The sequence below is a fragment of the Mytilus galloprovincialis genome, chromosome 11 (assembly GCF_965363235.1).
Source record: "Mytilus galloprovincialis chromosome 11, xbMytGall1.hap1.1, whole genome shotgun sequence".
Lineage (NCBI taxonomy): Eukaryota > Metazoa > Mollusca > Bivalvia > Mytilida > Mytilidae > Mytilus > Mytilus galloprovincialis.
The window spans coordinates 19,045,344-19,066,831 of NC_134848.1; the positions used below are offsets into that span (position 1 = coordinate 19,045,344).

At 32.4% G+C, this 21,488-nt stretch overlaps 1 protein-coding gene across 1 annotated transcript; it reads right to left on the reverse strand.

The window, feature by feature from the left end:
• Nucleotides 1-5,781: 5,781 nt before the first annotated feature.
• Nucleotides 5,782-14,432, reverse strand: LOC143052064 (glutamyl aminopeptidase-like). Its single transcript, XM_076225037.1, has 10 exons — nt 14,350-14,432; nt 12,817-12,951; nt 11,720-11,785; nt 10,887-10,952; nt 9,973-10,130; nt 9,537-9,637; nt 8,715-8,845; nt 7,533-7,588; nt 6,190-6,378; nt 5,782-5,794 (listed from the first exon to the last, which is right to left on the reverse strand). The coding sequence occupies exons 1-10, from the start codon at nt 14,377-14,379 to the stop codon at nt 5,782-5,784; spliced, it is 945 nt and encodes a 314-aa protein (XP_076081152.1). The 5' UTR covers nt 14,380-14,432.
• Between the last annotated feature and the right edge of the window lie 7,056 nt (nt 14,433-21,488).

Genomic DNA, 21,488 nt, shown 5'->3' on the forward strand with positions numbered 1-21,488 from the left:
ATTTTGGAAATGACGTCATTACAAATTGGCAATAATTCGTTAATCCTTTGAAAGGTGTGTTATATGTAATATCCAATGTTATATTTGATAAAAAAAATGACAGTTCCTAAATTACGACTAGACAACACATTAATGAAACTAAAGGTGGCTTCCGGTTTCAAAATGCCGGCAAAAAAGTAAAAAATTTCAATTTTTATACTTTCAAGCAACTTCACAAGGGATGTAAATCCTTGAAAGATGTGTTATAGGTATAATCCAATGTAATTTATGATAAAACGTTAAAAACAGTTCCTAAGTACGACAAAACAACACATAAATGAAAAAAATAGTGACTTCCGGTTAAAAAATGGCGACAAATACGTAGAAAATATTTTTATAATGTCCATCAAATTAATAAGTGATAACACTCTTTGTTAAGTTTAAATGTCTAGTTTGGTTAGAAAGACAGGTTGCTTATCTTATAATTATCTGATAGTTGCCTATACAACAACCCGTACAAGGAAGGCCAGAACGGTAGCATCTACAGTTACCCACACAGCTGGATTTTCGCCTCCGCATTTCAAAATTTCCTGACACGAGTATGCAACAGTAGTCAAAGAAGTCTATTTTGGTTTCCAAATGTCGATGATTCTTTCTTTCGTCCAATCCCAATGTTTATGACTTGTTACATGTACCTGTCGAATACATGAATCAGGCTTAGCCCAAACAACTCCTCCTTGATATACTTCTTTTTTTATGTGCTCTGGAAAAGAACCTCTTGTAGGCGGAATTTTATCACAATGCCGCTGCCTCCTGGCAAACAATTCACATCGTGCCTCGCTTCATACTTAAGCCAAAACAAAAACGTCCTTTACATCTGAAAAACTTCCATTGTTAGCCAAGTTGACCACTTCCCTTTCTCACGACAATTCGACAAAGTGCCACATCTGAATGCATGGACGAAATTAAGAGCAGCTACACAAGGACCAAACGCATTTAATATGTCGCGTACAGAAAACCATCAAAAGTGGTTATTCCTTCCATAACCTATCCACAATTTGTTCTACCTAATTTCCCGATTGCTGCAATTATTGATACTATTACATCTGGGTCAGTACTACCTAAAATTACATTTTACAACACTTTTCATAATCATGCCCAACATGGACAAACATTCGTGTATCTGCTTCTTCGTGATTACAAGGGGATAGATAGCAAGTATCTTTATTGAAATTGCAAAGAATATTTTCACCATGAGTAACACACATATTTGTATTAGTCTCTCAAGAAGCAATTTTGTAATCAAGAAGCTTGAAAAATTTCGTTTTGTTGTCATCTGCACAGAGAAAACTACTACAAACCCTTGGTGTTCTACCAGAACCAACACCTTTCCATCTGCCACAAGAACCTTTAGTAAACATCACTTTTAAATATTTATCGATGCAAGATTTTATATAAGGCAGTATGACAAAATTAGTATAATCATCAAATATTTTTGCCAAACTTTGTGACCGGGAATTAACCATTGCTACCCCACCAACGATAATTGCGTCCGAATTTGGATCAGCAAATCACAGAATGTTTCAAGTAAACCCATTTGCAGCCTATTTAATACCACTATTTCAAGTGACATCCTGAGATAAAGACGGAGGAACAGTTTAGTTTATGGATAAAGAAATATTCCAAGTATAACTGTCTACTGTGACAAGAAATAAAAAGTCTAGAAAAGATATCGCAATCACTTTAAAGGTTCTCTAGCTTTATTTTTGACAAAGACGTTTTGCGTTTACTTTAAAAGATCTTCGTATTGTTTGAACCAATATCTTGGAGTTTATTTAAATATCTTACCTGTTTCCGAATCAACAATTTCCTAAATGGAGTATTTTTTTTTTACAAATCTGACGACTCTTTTAGAAATGAATTTCCAGACTCGTTCATCACTTTGCAAATCCCTAAATCTTTTTTTGTGTTTTCGTAGAGTCTTCTATATGTCGTTCGTCTGTTGTAGAATGACCCAAACCACTAGATCTTTCAAATTCATATTCTAGTATACTGACTCCTGGTCCAGCCTCCATCCATTTGTCTAAAAGTGATCGTTGGTTAATTATATGGCACCAACATCGTCTTTCACCATTGCATCATTCTGTTTTTGTGCCTGATCAATTGTGTAATAAGAAAGAAATTTGCTGGTCTTACGTACAGTGAAATTATCATTTTCAAATTCCATCGCCACCTGTGCATGCTGTGGGTGATGTTCGGGAAGGGAAGTCATATCTCGGAGACGGGTCGGTAACGATCGAGCATCATTCACATGATCAAGACCTAAAACAATATGCTATCATGCTTTATATGGACTGTTTGAAAACTACAAAGTCTCACTAATGAAATGAGCATAATACCAAAATCAAATGAAATTCTTAATTTATAATTGAACGCCAGGAAGTAAACTGTGGTCGAGATGACTCTATTTCCTTACACTAGTCTTTTAAATCACTGAACGCCACAGAGTTATGACAAAATTATATATTCTGAGTTTAGCTTTCATAATCTGAAATTAACAATTCAAGGAAACTACATGCGGTTGTCTGATGGGCCTGTCTAGTTTTAAATACATTTGAACATACATAAAGAGAATCTGCCGTTCTTGGTGTTGCAATATTGGCTTCAGTAAGACAACATGTCCATCCCCTATCACGAAATATATCATCCAGAGTTTTATAACAAGTCATTTCAATGTGAAATTCACCAAACATGACGATACACTTATCGTTTCCGTACAAATCAGGCCATTCCCATTGAATTTCAAAAATAAGCTGATCTGCAGTTACAATTGATGTTTTTCCGGAATTAACCACATTTTCGCCTTCACCATCGAATACCTGAGAATTGCCTGGTAGTGCATACAAATAGCTCTTGATGTCTATAAATAGTTTGCACATGCGCAAAAGTGTTATACACATGTGTATCATAACCTTGTAGTATACCGCTGTTCAAAACTCATAAATCCAGGGACAAAAAACAAAATCGGGGTAACAAACTAAAACCGAGGGAAACGCATTTAATATAAGAGGAGAACAACGACATAACACCGAAACGTAACACACACAGAAACGGACCAAGCATCAGACAAAACACCACGAATCATAATATTATTAGAAATCCAAAAACACTAAATATATGGTAAATAGTTCAAATGTTTTTGAAAAAATTTTGTTACATTTGAGCGCATGCGCAAATACTGGATATGTCAAATATTCATTTTTAATATATATGTGAAGTAAGGAATGTATCCATCAAACCTGGTAATTGTTTTGTACTAAAAAGAAGTTCAAAGAAAAGTTTTCCAGAAAAATCAGAATTTTCAAACTAAAGAAAACAGCCGTTTTAGAAAATGGCCGTGACCATCTTGAAAAAATCATTTTTTTTAATGGCCAGCAGTTAATTCTTAAAAAGTATATAATAATGATGTTTTGTGGTAATTTTCATGCTTGTATCATCATTTGCACAATTCCCTCGATTTTGCTTGCTAATATCTCTCACTAAAATCAAATCATGGATAATTAAGGAAAGTTATCAAAATTTAAAAAAACTTAACCACAGAGTGAAAATTTGTTGACGCCGCTGACAACGGAATGTAGGTTGGATTGATATGTCTCGCTTTTGCGACAAAAGAATGTCAACATTGAAAGTAAAACAAAGGGGATAGACCATCTAGTAGACTTATTCAATCCACAAAAAGATCATTCTTATACAGCAAAACACGATGATAGAATTTTGTTCAGGTATATCACCTTTTTGAGGTTTTAAAAACTCATAAAAAAGAGAAACACAGAAATATAAAAATGAGACCCTTAACGCAATCAATTTGTATAAATTTTGGTGAAGAATGTCAGCTTCGTCGCAAATGTCTGACAAAAGAAGTCGTAGTTAAAACTATTTTGTAAAACTTGAGGAATTTAACTCGTTTCATTGGGCACGTTGAAAGGCAAACTATGTCTGATGGAGATTTTAATTTAACAAAATTAAGAAATTTTAAGAATTTTCAAGATCATTTAAACAAATTTGGCATAATCAAACGTCTTTTATGAAAAAGAGCTGGCGAAGTTGCCAATGAACTTCTCGGAAATGTATTTCTCAATTTTGGATTGTCATTGCCTTGCATGCTGAACATGACTTTTAGGGAGTTTCAAAACTTATAAAACAACAATTTTCAGTTTCAATTCACAAACACTAAAGAGTATACATTTTTGATGTGTCTTATATTCCTTAATCCTTAAGTAAGCCCTAAAAATCCCTACCCATTACCTTCGTATTTGGTATCTTGATTTATGTCTTTAATTTTAAAACAAAAATATCAAGTTAGTAAATAGCTGTAAAAATGACAATAAAATCAGTGAATACCAGTAATCACTGAAACAACTAGTAAATACATGTAATTACTAAAGGGGCTAGTAATTACAGATATTTACTTAAATGTTTATTAATTACGTGTAATTCCTTATTTCACCTATTTACGAAACCCACAATAAATGGGGTTGATCTCGGGTGCTCTTGAATTATAAGCAGATCCTTCTCCACAAAACAGCTGTAAAGGAATATGCACATAGGCAAAACAACTGTTTATGAATAGCTGCGTAGCAAAATGAAATGTTTTGGCGCACAAATGAGTTTACATGTAGCTAGCTATACAACAAGCTTAAATCCATCAATGGAGGGGAATATGTTTTACTCAAGAATGCCTACAACAAAGCAAAAACGATACAGTATAACATGTATAAAATGCAGTAAGTATAAATATTTGTCAATTACAGTAGAATACTTATTATACTTGGAATAACTATGATCTTGGATTTTGTGGGCATACACAAAGAGATGAATTAAAAGCCAAATTTCTCATAAGTTCAAATTTAGTTGAGGACGAAGTTGAAGATAAACTCATCATAGATTAAATTTTCATATCAACACGAGACGCGCGTTTCGTCTACACAAGACTCATCAGTGACGCTCGAATAAACAAATGTTAAAAAGGCCAAATAAAGTACGAAGTTGAAGAGCATTGAGGACCAAAAATTCTCAAAAGTTTTGCCAAAGACAGCTAATTTAATATATTCCTGAGATAGGAAAGTGTCAACTGTAATAGGGTCAATATCCCTAATACTAGGTATTAAAAAATAGTACGTAATAAAAGATTCTTATGCAGTGATATAAGACATTTTTTAACACTGGCCTGTTCTTCATCATTTGTCCTGATTAGAAGAGCAAATAACCATATAATAAAAGTGGCAATACGATGGAGTTATTTAATGAATGCGTATAACTATATTTTTAATAAAACTTATTGTGTAAAAAGGGTCTTTTTGTTCCGAGAAGCCGCATCACAAAGGTCTTTTCTGAATATCATTAATATCTTTAGAATACGAATCTTATTCCCAAAATTGAGTCAACGAGTTCTGCTAATTGAGCAATAACTTATTATAGATGTGATTTAATCAGCAAATATTGTTATTCCTTTTTTCAACTTGCGGAATAAAGACATTTATCGATCTATAAAAATATATATAATGGTGAATATTGAAAATACCGTTTTCTTTTACCTACGACGGTAGTGTTTGTACAAGACAACCCGCCATAAAGAGAAGGAAGTTTCGTGCTTTTGTAAATATACCGTAATAGGGTTTTTAAGCCAGTCAAGGTAGTTAAAAATCCCTAACATCAACCTAAGTTAGTCTCTTGGTCACAAAAACATTCCGGGTATTTTCAAGTAATTGCAAGTTGGAAAACTAAAAATTAAGAACATTATGTTCAAAGGAACAATCTTTAATACATTAAACAAGTTTTAATTGAAATATTTATATAACAAACATGTACTAGTAAAAAATTGAAAACAGCACGTTCAATAAAAAAAGTTCAATGCGTCCGAAGCGAGTTCGCTTTTATGGATTGTCCTTCATTGGATACGCTCAAAGCCAAACATTTGAAATCAGAGGAAGTATAAATACTGAAATCGTTGAAGAGCTTTATGAGAAAAATACCTAAAATTGATAGCCAAATTCATCTAAAATCAACTTTGCCTGAGGGAGTTGAAACCTTAGTTTTTTGATAATTTTAAAATTTATAATCGGACAATTTTAGAAAAGTTTGTTAATATATAATCTTACAACAAAACAAAAAACAAATACACATGTACAATTTTGTAAGGAAATGATATACTTTAAAACAACCAAAAAAGCAAAAAATAAAAAAAAGCTTACCGATAAGTCAGCATATATGTCTGTACTTTCTAGCATGTTCCTTACGTACGTAAGTTCTTTACCGGCAGTATCGAACGGGAAATTACTATCTTCCATTGATAAGTATTCAAGAGTTTGGAGGGCTATTTTCATACTAAGGTCACCCGATCTTAAAAGAAAAATATGTGTTACATAATCATATGACAATCTTAGAGAAAAAAAGAAAACAACACTTTTTTAGTTAAATTCAGTTTGATTTTTGTTTGTTTTTGATGCTTTTAAAACGGGTTGTACCTATTATAGCTGTATAATAGTTTATGGGTGTTTAGCTGCACTGGCGTATCCGGGTTCGCGATGATATCCGCAGCTTCTTAGTTATAGGATATTACCAATCGGTTTCGGTAATCTACTGTTTTTATTGATATATCAATTGTTCTTTTTATTCAGTATGATGTAAGGATGCACTACTAGTTTAGTTTCCTCCTGGAGGGTATAAATAAATGCAACAGTAGTATACCGCTCTTCAAAACTCATAAATCCATTGACAAAAAACAAAATCGGGGTAACAAACTAAAACTGAGGGCAACGCATTAAATATAAGAGAACAACGACACAACATTTAAATGTAACACACACACACACACACACAGAAACGAACTAAGCATTAGACAAAATCCTTTGAGAATAACAAATATAACATCAAAACCAAATACATGCATTTTGGACAGATAAGTACCGTGACACGTCTTATAGTAATGTGAATTCACACTCAAAAATAAGAGAAAACAAACGACACAACGGAAACACAACGATAAAATGTAACACACACAGAAATGAACTATAATATAACAATGGTCATATTCCTGACTTGGTACAGGACAGACAGCCGAGTAAGTAAAAAATCAGCAAGAATTATCATTGTTATTTGTTTAATTTTTCGAACTTATTCCAAGCTAATAATCGACCTTCTATATATATACAAAAACTGATTGCAAACTCTTGATTTGATAACTCTATTATATACAATGTTTAGAAGATATGCATACATTTCCTTATATAAACATTCCCCGTTTAGGATCGACTCTCCGCTTATTGACCAATGAACAAGAAAGGAAGCAACTATATGTACCGGTATGGCCTTCAACTATGAGCAAAACCCCCTGGAAACGGTTATAATGATATTTAGTAGTCCTTTTGAACTGTCTTCATTCCTGTGACAATGATGTATATCCCATGCAACTGACAAATGCGATTAAAACATTATGTTATATGAAACTATATGAACCCCACAGCAGTAAGTGTGTTATATGTACATGTACTTACTTTGCCAGACTCCATGCATCATTAATTAGCTGAGCTCTATTTACAGGATGAATAACCTATAACATTAAAACATACGATTTTTCAAAGGAAGACATGTTTTCCTGTTGTCTCAGAATAAAATCGACAAACGTATTAATATATATATATTGGTATGATAATCCGCCCTCACTCGGATCAAAACGGAGTTATTATTTAACATTAAGTATAACAGAAACTCGTAATAAAGTCAAAATTACTGGTCTTTTGATGCAAAACATTAGAAACCAGGTTTAATCCACCATTTTCTACATTTGAAAATTCCTGTACCAAGTCAGGAATATGACAGTTCTTTTCCATTGGTTTTTGATGTGTTTTGTCATTTGATTTTGCCAATGTGATTATGGACTTTCCGATTAGATTTTCCTCTGAGTTCAGTATTTTTGTGATTTTACTTTTTATAACCTATGCTACTACATCCGGTTTTAAAATCCAAACTAAAAGCTAAACAAAAAACAATCTGTATGTGCCACACACAAAAAACGTACACATGCTTGTAGAATTACTCTTTATGTTGAAACTATCACATAATTGATTGAAAGTTTTCTAATGAAAATTCCTGGTTCAGAAACGTTTGCACTGTTGTAGTATACAAGGCCAATATGACATCTTACAACCCTAGTACGCAATAATCTATTGACTCTGGTATTAAAAGTAAGTACATTAGTGCTGTGTTGATATTTTTGATCGTCCATCTTTAGCATCGGCTAATTCTCCTAAACTATTAAGGAGGCTCTAGGGTAAAATATAACATTAAACATTTTTCTTATTCATTACAAATTTAATTTATTACTTTTGTAAAATTTGAGCGATTTTTGTAATTAAGTTCTTTCTTTATTTCGATATTACCTTTTTTCTCCTTTTAGTTCAACAGAAAACTAGTACCTTTACAAAAATGTATGCTTCTTTCGAAGTCAGATTGCGAGCTTAAATAAACGGTGACCCCTTTTTTATTCTTCTATTAAGCATAAGATAAAGTTCCTACGAAGTCTGTCTGGTTCTATTTCATCAGGGACAATCAAACCCAAAGCAGCGAAAGCAAAAGATTTAAAGCTACCTACATGTAGCGCTATAACCACTGTAACCGAATGAAGCTAACGAGAAATATTCTAAGAAAACTTTAAGTTATAAAAAAATATTATGTACCGTATGATCCGTCTTTAGCTGATCTATTAGTTTGACCCAATTGTCTTCTGGGTAATTTACTCTGTAGAATCCATATTGTCTTATATTTCCTATAAACCAGCCATTTCCACATTTAACTCTTGGTAAGAAAACTGAAAGTAAAAGTATCAAATATCACTATGTTACACCACTCCCACAATATCAAGACACTGTTCATGTTATATAAGAGACATATATATGGCAATAAGAAAATGATAGAATCCTATATATTCTCCTATGTTAATATGTGATGAAGCGTAAAAACATGGCAAAATCCGTATAACATGCCGTATCATCCTTGACTCGTATCATCCCTCGGGCCTTAAGGCTCTCGGGCTGATATTTAAACTTCGGGATAATTTTGCCATATATTATTCTCTGTGTAATACAATAAAATCAAGATACCACAACAAGTTAATATACGTAAGAACAGAAGCAACTATATGTCTTAATATATCTTTAAATATAATTTGAGAGAGGATTTATATAATTATATTGTTTTTGTTCAAACTGTACTTATGGTACATAATGCACATGAAATACTGAAACCAATTTTAGATTTGTTATTGTGTGCGCTTTTATCTTATGCGTTTTGTTGAATACACATAACATATAAAGACACCATCTATGGTACGTACATTTACAACAAATGGAATATTTTATCGACCTAGCACGTACATGTTTACATGACAAGATTATTGATATGGGCTTCAATTATTTTAAACTTAAGCACAGTTAAGAACCACAACTTCTTACTGAAAAACAAAACGTAAAACGGAATCGTTCTTTGAATAGTATACGAACCGTCTGTGCCATCTTTTCTCATCCAGATTATGTCATCCTTATCCTGGTCAAAATCTTTTATTGTTTGGGTTGTAAATGTAAAAGGTATTTCCCATTTATACCTGGAAAATAAATATGTCGATTTAGGTTGATCCTTTGATACTCATTGTGTTTACCATCAAACAGAAATGAATATAAGGTAAGTGTTGTCATAATCAATAACACCTTAACTGAACTGTTCAACACAAGGTAGGCGAAATATAATTAAAGATCCAAGTTTATGTAAAACGCTACATATACACGATTAATAAATGTGCTAAACTATTGAAAGACCAGATTAACGGTAAAACCCTTATTTTAACCATTGGAAGTAAGAAATAATACGTAGAACAAAACATTGTTGTAGTTCCCATTCATCCTTCATATACTTTAGATAGTTTATATATATGACACTTACCCGAACGGTGAGGAATAGGTCCCTGGATCAGTAGCAGTTTTATCCAGAAGATACCTGGATTGACTCAGTTTCAAGCCATATCCTTTTCTTTCCATGAAAACTGTTGGATAGTTCATTTGCAACGTCCAAGTGTCCATTATCCCTTTTACATCAAGTGGCTTATAATTCTTATACCTGTTATACCTGTTATAACTATTTCCATCCATTATACTTTGCTAAATTGGAAGGACAAAATCAGTAGTTCGTGAAAGTTTTCTTGTTTAAACGTTAATCCTTTGATATCATAACACGACTTATATGACAAGTGACGAAATTGAAGCTAAAGATAAGAAGGTAAACGTCTATTGATATCAAGGATAATATATAAAAGTTAAATGTATTTCAAATAAGAGGGAAGTGTTCAATCGAGGTTTCGAAACCACGTGAACAACACGTAGATGTTCTGGTAAACATAATTAATGATGCTCTAGGTCATGTTAAGTCATTTTTCCCTACGGTACAGAGTGACAAATGTTGCACCATATCCCCCGTTTTTTCTTTTCATAGACGTCTTCAATAGTTCATAAAAGGTCAAATACCACAATTTACCCAAGTTCTAGATTTTTTTTTTTTTTTTTTTTGAAAGGAAAATAACAATAATGCATGTAGTAGGTAAAGTTTAGAGACAACCTTTCTGCTAGTTAAAATGTGTAGAAAATGCAGCTCGATGACACTTTCAATACTTTTAGCGTATATTGTTTCTTGACAAATGCTCCTGTGACACATATTATAAATTTGAACTTCTATAATTGTTAATTTTTGTGTCGTTTCGGTCTCTTGTGGAGAGTCGTCTTATTGGTAATTATACCACATCTTCTTTTTATATTCTAGATTGTCTTGTGTCTATCCTCAACAACAAATGAAGGAGTGCTTACTTTCCTTAGAGCCTCCCAGAAATCGTCATGGCCCATTACTCCGTATTCTTTCTCTCTAATTAATCTCTTCAAAAATACAAGCATGTGATTTACATACAACATTCAAAGATGAAATATGGTATTTTATTTTTTCATTTCATTGCAAATGAATGAAATCAGCAAATTTGATACCGACAAAACATATTTTTGAGAGTTTTATTTTGTTTTGTTTTTTTTTCTTCTTTTCTTTTTACAACCACAGACACATGTACTGATGGGTTTATCTTATTTCATAATTTTGTCGTATCTTATTTAATGTACAACTGGGTAGTTGTTCCTGTAAAGGGTTTGCTCCTTAACGTATTGTCATTAAACTTTCTAATTGCATATCTTTTCCAATAAATTATACTATACGAATGCAACTGGGGTTTTATTTCTATCAGTCAAAGCGGCTGTTAACATAGTTGGAAATTGTTAAAAACAATTTAATAATTAATAAATGAGGCTTTTTTATACTTCAAATATAGCATACGGGATGGACATTATCAAACACAGCTTAATTGTGCAATCGACTCAAGTTTAATATATGCCGGAGCTTTGAAATCGGTATGATGTGCATAAGTTCGTCAGTCTTAAACAGTTCTTAAAACACAGAAAAATCAATCTTAATTCAATTTCAGTTTTCTGTACATTTTCAGACTTATCCACTTGGGTTAATCAGAAATGTTTAGGAGCTGTTTTACCTTACCCCATCAAAATCGTACTGAACTATCCGAAATATTACTGAACAGTACTGAAATTGAATGCCATGAAACTGTCTGAATATGTTTACTAAGGATCTTACTGTGGCTTACCTGTATACCTTTACGGAATGTTGCGTCTCCCACAATGAATTGTAACATTCTAAAAATAGATCCACCCTAAAAATAAACAAACCTTCAGTTAACACGATTCTTATAACGCATGGAATTTTGATATTACGTTTCTTTATGTCTTTATATGTATTTTGCAGATTATTTTATCCCACTTAAACATAACATTATTTCATCATGAAAAAAAATTATAATGCAAAGAAAAACTATTCATACAAGTAAGAATTTAACTATTTTGTATCGATGAAACTGATTGGATAACGACCAGCTTCATGTGAGGTCGTCTTAAAAGTTTGTAAAAATGAATTGTCTCATTCTATCTCTTTTTGTCAATGTAGAGTTATTTTTCGTAACTAATCATATTAAGAAGGTTTTTTCACTTGTTTGAAGATACAAACATTCTATTTGGCTGTCGATAGTTCAAATCGATTAAGGCCAAGAATTGCTACTACGAACCCTGCTCATGACAGGTCAATTTGACTGCGAAATAATGTAGAATACAGGAAATAGCGTTGAACTCTCCTGATCAAACAATAAGACTACAAGTCTAATTAAAAAACCTGAAATCCTTCAAAAACTAACAAAATCAATCAACCGTTATCAATCAACGAAACAAATAAAAAAACATCTGCCATATTGCCGACTAGTAAACGACAATTTCAGAAAACAATACTGAGTAAGGCCTGTTTTTATAGCAAGTTAAACCTCTGCAAACTATATATTAAAATTACGTGGATGATAGTTAGTGGCATATTCCATTGTATTCCTTGAATTGACAATTGCATTTAAATCGAATTTTAAACAAAATCAAAAGTGATGAAGGCTTACAAAGTACCACACATATAGAACGCTCTGACGTATCATACGTGTAAGAAGTTCATATTCAATCACCTGATTAAAGAATTGTTTTTACTTTAATAGATAGTTACATTGATATAATTACAAAGCCTTTTTCTTACGCCGCATTTTTTTGCGCATGTCCCGTCAGAAACCTTTCACCTTTGTTACTATTGTACACTTGACTGTCTATCGTCTCTCGGACACAATCCCCGTTTCAATTCTCGATTTCGTATACATACCTTGTTGTAGGAAATGGCGTCAAATGTTGCATCTATGCCATCTGCACTAGTAACAGGGACATATAAAGGATGTGAGGATATAAGACCATCAAATGCTAAAGCCGTCTGAACATCTGATATCACATAATCATCAAGCTACAAAATAGATACATTGATATAGGGTTCGATAAACATTTCTGAATATTTCAAGTTTTGATTTATCATAACTGTGAATATAACTTATATAAATTGTGAACAAATATATGAAGATGTGGTATGAGTGACATTATGACCATATCCATAGCATAGTTTCAAAAAATCAAGATGAAAATCTTATGTAAAACTTTGAATATGTAGTTGTACGTAAAACGCGTTTTATCAACCAGCGTGAAGATCGAAACTAAATTATTGTTATTGAAATAGCTGCAGCGGATTGTTTTATGATAGAACTACGCAAGTGTGATGCTGGCATTTTGACCTGCTATTACCTTACTGCTGTATATTGAGACATGGGCGGAAAATTGTCACATACGTACTCATGCCATATCTCCTTATATCTATTGATAAGATATGCATAACAACAACTACGATTTTATCTTATTGCTTCATCAAAAGAACATATATACAAGGAATCCACGTATAAAACTTTGTTCGTTTTACTTGTTTGTGTACTATCCTTACTATTTGAGAATTTTGGACATCTTATAGCTTCAAGGACATACTGTGGCAAATATTGTTTTTATGTGTTTGAAAACAACATGATTAAAATAATATGTTTTTTTTTTTATTATTTTTACTTGAAGCAAGAAAACAAGTTCGGTAACACCATTTTTATTTTCATTTTTTAAAAAAAATGTTATAAAACCGATCTTCTCACAATTTTTTTTTCTAAACTTTATCTTATAGACTTATTTTTAGCACATAAATGTGTTTTTTTCATTCATGATAACTCTAACCAAATTTATGCAATTTGCAACAGCTCATAGCTTAATAAATAGCGCGGTGACCCGTCCTTTTTATTATATTTGTGCAATCTTCATTTTGGCAAAGTATAATAACATTGTAGCTTTTAAACGAATACTTCATGTGTTATTCCATATAATGAGCTTTTCTGCTGTAATTTTTTAAAACAATTTTTGTTTCCAGCAATTTACATTATTTTTGGTCTGATGAAGTGTACATCAACACCAAAACAAAGCAACCTGATGTAAAATGGCTTTATTCGAAATCATCATTTTCTAAAAATCTTGATTAACAAAGATCTTAAATATCGAACATAACTTATAGAAAAGTTACAGTTACAATTCTATGATCTTTAACTTCATTAAAATTAACTAAAAACCAAAGATGCTATATGAATATATAAGTATCTTAAAAGAACCTTTGCAACAATCAACTTTTTGACAAGCCTTGCAAGGTTAACTATCTGCTGTAGTCCTGCACGACACGTGGCACCCATCGTGTTGATCATGTTATAACAAATCAGGTAAACGTGATACGCATGACAGTAAGTTAATATAGTATTGCAATATTGCATTTAAATTAAATATTTACTGGCAACCAACTTGGTACTACGTAATTCATTGCAACATATGCGATATAGCTGGCAAATCCTTCATTCAACCATAAGTCATCCCACCATGAAGGGGACACTAAGTTCCCAAACCACTGCAAAATAAAATATAAAGTTAGAAATAAATAATATTAGATCCGTCAATCAAAGAGTGTTTATATAGATATTAGAATATGTGGTATGAGTGCCAATGAAACAGATCTCCATCCAAGTAACTATTTATAAAAGTAAACCGTTATTAGTCAATGTTATCAACACGGAGCTTTGACTCCCACCGAACAGCACATTATAAAGGGTAACAAAAACTAATAGTGTAAAACAATTCAAACGGGAAAAAAAACACTTTTTTTTTAAATTACTAGCATTCTACATGCTATAGATGCAAGTTTGCAAAACAGATATTCATACGATTGAACCTGAAGTTTTATATACATATATTGTTATTATACATTTGTATATCAGATATCATTGTGTCTGTCATTTGTTCAGCGTGTCTCTAAAGAAACAAGATAAAAGTAGGAAATACATAATCTCTTTATTCTTTTTTTTTCAGTTTTAACATAATAACTTTTGTGCTCTCTATTATGTATCATGTAATAAAGCTGATAATAAAAATATTTCGAAATAAACAATAACTGTACTTGATAAAAAGATACCAGAGGGAAAGCCAAACTCATAAATCGAAAATAAACTGACAACGTCATGCCTAAAAATAAAACAGACAAACAGGCAAACAATAATTATAGTACACACGACTCAACATAGAAAACTAAAGAATAAGCAAACCGAACCCTTCCAAAAACTAGGGGTGATCTCAGGTGCTCCGGAGGGGTAAGCAGATTCTGCTCCACATGTGGCACCCGTGGTGTTGCTTATGTTATAACAAACCCGGAAAACAGTCTTATTCGGTAGGTTACGTCCACGACGAAAGGGAAGGAGATTGTAGTTACGACGTAAGGAACATATCCTATATCATCTGCAAAACGGTTATTCCATAACGGTCAACCACTTCGTGATGGCGTCCTTAAAATTTACGATAAATGATATTCTTTAATTAAGCACCAGGGTGTGATCTGAATCAAAACACGCTTAAGATGAAAGACAAATTTATCATATTTCAAGAAAGAAGGAATATCATTTTTTTATTTTCTACTTACCACGTGTGACAACTCATGCGATAAAACATTGGTAACAAACTCTTTAAAGATTTCTGATGTTTTCTGAGGAATGTACGACATAGCTTCCTCTCTCTGGATTATCAGTCCCTAATTTTCCATTGAGCCAAGAAAATCTGGGACACCAATTACATCTTGAAAAGGAAAAAGAATACGTTACGTCCAATGAATAGATAAACCTTATCCGTATTTAGCACAACTTTGGAATTTTGAATCCTCAATGCTCTTTAACTTTGTACTTGTTTGGCTTTATAAATATTTTGATATAAGCGTCATTGATGAGTCTTATGTAGACGAAACGCTCTTCTGGCGTACTTAATTATAACCCTGGTACCTTTGATAACTATTTACAAAATATAGTGCAAATATAATATAATCTGGAATACCAATCAGATCTTCAAAAATAAACAATACACTGCAAAATACGTTGCAAATAAAACAAACACGTGCGAATAAGGCCAATCTACAAAATCTTGACTTAATTACATCTTTATAGGAATAAACTGAAAATTAAAAATGTTTGAAAAAAACTCGAATGTTTTTGACAGTTTCTTCTTAGGATGCAAGAAAAGAAATGAGCAGTATCCATAAACTTTACGTTCCGCTATGAAGATAATGGTTCTCTCACAAAATATATTAAGATTTAGTAAGTATGTGGAATATATCTTTTCCATTGAACTTTTAAATAAAATGTAAAACAAAAAATAATATCGAACTTCAAGGAATGTTAAAAAACGAAAAACAAAAGGCAAAATAAAGAGATCAAACAAAACAAATGAATGGATAACAACTGTTATATTCCTGACTTGGTTCATGCATTTTCTTATGTAGAACTTGTGGATTAAATCTAGTTTTATAGCCAGCTAAACCTCTCATTTGTATGACAGTCGCTTCAAGTTCCGTTATTTTGACAAAAATGTGTGAACAAACTTATTGTTTGTATGTTGGTCTTTTACACAAAACAAAGTGTTTTGTTCTAGTTGACTGTCCCTCTGGTATCTATCGTCTATATTGTGATAAAAACGTAAAACTTTCGTTTGCATATACATCTTACCTTACGGACATTGACTTTAACTTCTTTTCTAGTTTAGGAAGCAGAAATTGACAAGTATGCATTTACCCCTCATCTTGATTAGAAAACGGAAATTAACTCGTATACATATACCTATCATCTTCTTTTAGAAGAAGGAATCGATTCGTATAGTCATACATCTCACCTTGTTTTGGATTCGAAATTTTTCTACATATGCCTCTCACCTTATTTTGGAAGCGGAAATTGATTCGTATACTTGTACCTCTCACTGTTTTTCGGAAGCAAAAATGGATTCGTATATATGTACCTCTCACATCTCATCGTGTTTCGGAAGCGAGCATAGATTCTAATACATACTTTTCTCACCTTGTTTTGGAAGCATGAATGGATATTTAAAATATTCTTCATAGAAAGTCAGAACTTTGCTTCCAAGGTCTGAAACGTATCCTGATTGGTCGAATGCTGCTGGACGAGTCCAAATTCTGAACTAATGTAAAATAATACTTGTTAAGCATATTTAAAATGATGTATTAAGCCATTTTCAATCCTTTTGTGTTTTTTTTAATGGTAAAATTGAATAAATAACATCTTTCTGATTTTTTTTTTTTCAGTTGGTTCAATTGCGTCAAAATAATCGAATTTATATGGTTCATGTATAAAAGAGGGTCGAAAAATACACGACGGACATTTAAAGTCATCCTCTTTTAAATCCACATTCGTGTATCTTTGTTGTTGACTGTAAGTTGAGATTCGATACGCATGTGATCAGCACATTTTTTTATTTCAAAAGAAAAGAATGCCAACATTCGTAGAAGTTGAACACTACCTCCATAATACGAGGATTTCACCAGGCCACATTTGCTTCAGTGTTTAATAGAATTCTTGGGTGTATTGTGTGGTAATAAATTTGTTTGAAAGCAACATGCAATATTACATGAAATCAAAATTAACTGTTGAAAAACTTTTAATAATTCGAAATACCAAAGCCTGTTTGTCCAAAGAATAGATTTTTGTTGGCAATATCAGAATTTTGGTTCCTCGATGCTTTCAGTTTCGCCTTTTTTTATATATATATAATTCGAGCGTTACAGATGAGTCCTTTGCACACATTACGCTCGTCTGGGGTACAAAATCTTAGTATGTATGATGATATAAAGAAGATGTGGTATGATTGCCAATGAGACAACTATCCATAAAAGACCAAAATGACACAGACATTAACAACTGTAGGTCACCGTATGGCCTTCAACAATGAGCAAAGCCCATACCGAATAGTGAGCTATAAAAGGTTCCGATAAAACAATGTAAAACAATTCCAACGAGAAAACTAACGGCCTTATTTATGTAAAAACAATGAAAAAGGTTTAACTCATTAGATGGACAAAAATACAAATGAGTTAATTCAATATCTCAATTAACTGGTTTCAGCAGATATTTATCATCATTCACGCAAACAACAGCAGATGAAATGATAATTATGTTGGATTATTGAAGTGTTGACAAATTACATTATAAATACTTACTAATACATTCTTTGAAGTTATGACGTCTCTAGATTTGAAATCACAAACAACAAAGGCTAATAAGTAAGTTGACATCAACGGGGTGTCGGCGTAATGATCAGCTACCCAGTCGTTTGTTCTGGAAAAAAATGAATAGAGCGGTATTAATAAAAAAAAAGTAGAAGATATATGAAAAACTTTCAATTTATAAGAACATACAAACTTTTGTTTATGATTTTTTAACGCCGAAAAAAAGATTTGAGTGGTAACTGATCTTTGGTTCATAATTTCAAATCTGATTGCATAAAGCAATATTTACGTAGTTTATTAGTCAGAATATAATCTGTTAGAATGATTGGTAATGCATGATTTATTGTTCATTCTTTATAGATAAAAATGATTCAGATCAAATTCGTTTAACATATTTAACTAGTATAAGCGAATATTTTCAGCGATTGCCTTTCCGATTTCTGAATTTTGTACCATAAGATTAAAGCAGATACAAACAAAAATGTAATGACTAATATCCTTTCCTTCAAACACATTACAGGGGTGGGGAGGGAAGACATGTGAATGAAAACAGTTGAAAAATTTATCTGAGGATGAGGATGCAGAGATTATTGTTCTTTTTATACTGCACTCGTTCTATTTGAGCAGTCAAAATGCGTTGACCGTATATTTCTATGTTATATACAGTCACTGACCTGATATCACTTTCCCTCGTGGATATTTAAATAGAAATAAATTATAATTAATTATTCATACGACCTATTCAACCTGTTCTTGCTTCCAATGATTACTACTCTTTTATTTCTTTTGCAATTTTTAGGGGGGAAAACATATTTCACTTGTTAATATTTTTTATTTGAAAATTATAAATCATTACGTTTAATGCTTATTGTTTATATTTGAGTTCATCTAAAACAAATTCGTTCACCACCGATTGCGGGTTTCAGCAGGTAATGTACATTGCATTGTGCTGTATACTTCTCCACCTTCATGCTATGAGGCATTTTTATAAAAGGGGGAAGTTTCCCAATATTCAAATCAAATAATAATATTAACACATTAAAAACAACAATTGAAAATAGTTTTTTTTAAATAGCAGTATAAAGACAATAATAGTGCATTGACTTGACATATCAGCGATATAAGGATTCGGTCGGAAACGGGGGGAAAGCTGCAGAGCCTCGCATTTCCCATTTTCTAAGCCTTATCCTTATATCGTTGATATGTCAAGTCAGTGCACTATTACTGTCTAGATATAAGAAGAAATGGCGATAAGAAGCTAAATGAGGGTCAAAAGTCGGAAACAAAGAGGTAAACGATGCAATGTAATAAGGTCTATTCAAAGGTCAAAATAAGAACGATCATATTACGTCAAAAATGAAAATACAACAGCTACAGGTCAATGCGTACATAAAACAAATATTGAGAAAACGAAGCCTTACACCAACTTAATCGACATCATCATAGTCTAATTATGGTGACCCAGGGTTGCCCCCACCATTTGTAGGAAGAATCTAGTTGACTGTATAGTAAATCACGAAAACATGACTAGACACCTCTTAAGAATTCAGTGGAACCTATAACACAATCAGCATATATCGAGTTTTTTACCAAAGAATAATACTTACAAGTCTAGGGATCGTGTTTTTATCGAGTTTGATAACGAAATTAAGTGTTTTTTCCTGATGAGAGTCACCCTGAACTTTGCTTTCACTGCAGGCTCGTCAAAACAAGGGATTACTTTTCTTGCAAAATATGGCGCCATTTGTGTCTGGACAACATAACTGAAAATACATAAATAACAGTAAATAATTATCTTTGAAAATACACAAACAAACCTTTAATTTATTTACTAGCAGTTCTTGTTATATATTGTCCTTGTTATTTAACCATCCTGATATAAACTGTAAAAATGGCTATTGTTAGGTCAAAACAATATTGTTCTGACAGTGGTGATTGCTGTGTGCAACAATATAACAGCCAAATGTAATTCAATCAAAAGTGTCATGTATTTGAAATGATATAATCGACCGTCTATTTGCTTTTTATTTGGTATTCTATACTTATAACTTATCTTATTTTTACTTACATTGTATCATTTCCACGTTGATATGTGGTTTGAAAAAGTCCGCCCAATTCAGATATAATAGGTCCACGGAACTCAATGAAAACAGAATACTTCGACCCGCTCACTAATTGTGTAGTTGTTTTCAAAATCAGGAACTGCTTGACCGTATCAAATTCTATTGTAGGAATAATTTCACTCTGTCCAGGTGACATTGGTTGTATTCTAACAGATGTAATTATAAGTTTGTCGCTATGTAGAACTATTTCGTTTGTTGATCGCTTGCATTCCATATCAATCCTAACTTTCCCAATAAAATAGAAGTCTGATGCATTTGTTTCATACATAAAAGGTTGAAGTTCTAGATCATATAGAAATGGATATAGATTGAGCGGTAAACGAATACTTTGTCCACGATCAACCGGCGTTGTGGTTTCTCGTACAGGCGTGGGTTGCCTCCCTTCTCTATAGCTGCCATATTTGGTTGTTCTAGGCGTGGTATATCTCCCTTGTCTATACCTTCCATATTGGGTTCTTCTACGCGTGGTATATCTCCCTTGTCTATAGCTGCCATATCGGGTTGTTTTACTATCTGCAAGTAATCATATGCTTGTCGATATCATTTATATGTTTATTAAATATTTGAAAATAATTGTACATTATCTACGTTGATAGCATATTTGAAGTGTTGTTTTGACGTTAAAGGAAACAGTGCTGTTGGGGTTTTTTTTGTAGGGACGATTTTAATGGTTTAAATCATTTCGTGGACACATTAACGGATGCAATTACGAGTTAATTGACCGTTATGAAATATTTGCTACAAAGATGACGTTCGTTATAAAACATTTGTCGTTATCCCTATCCCGTCCTCTTTACACCGAATGTGATCCACCGGGTTAAAAGGTTATAGAAACAGTCTTAAAATCTGATATTACTAACCAAGCAGGTTTTAAGTTCTAACGATAACTGCCAGTTGTTGTTCTTCTGCAGTATGTTCGTTAACAATAATTTTTTTGCGACACACACATATCACCTGCGTCCCAGGTTGGTACCTCCATGTTAGGATGTAGAATTTAACCAGTTGTTTTAAGTTTGCAATTAACATATACTAGTCAACAATAGAAACGATGCACAAGTTTGAACATAAAATAAAATAAATTGGAAACACTGTTAAACTATTAAATGAAAAACATTTGCAAAGCACATACATATGTTTAAAAGTATCTGAACAATTTGGAAAGATTAAAAATATCGTTGTATTGAACACAGGGCTCAAATGTATTTTGTGGAAAATGATGACAAAAGTTTGCATGGAATTTTCGAAATGAGAATTAAT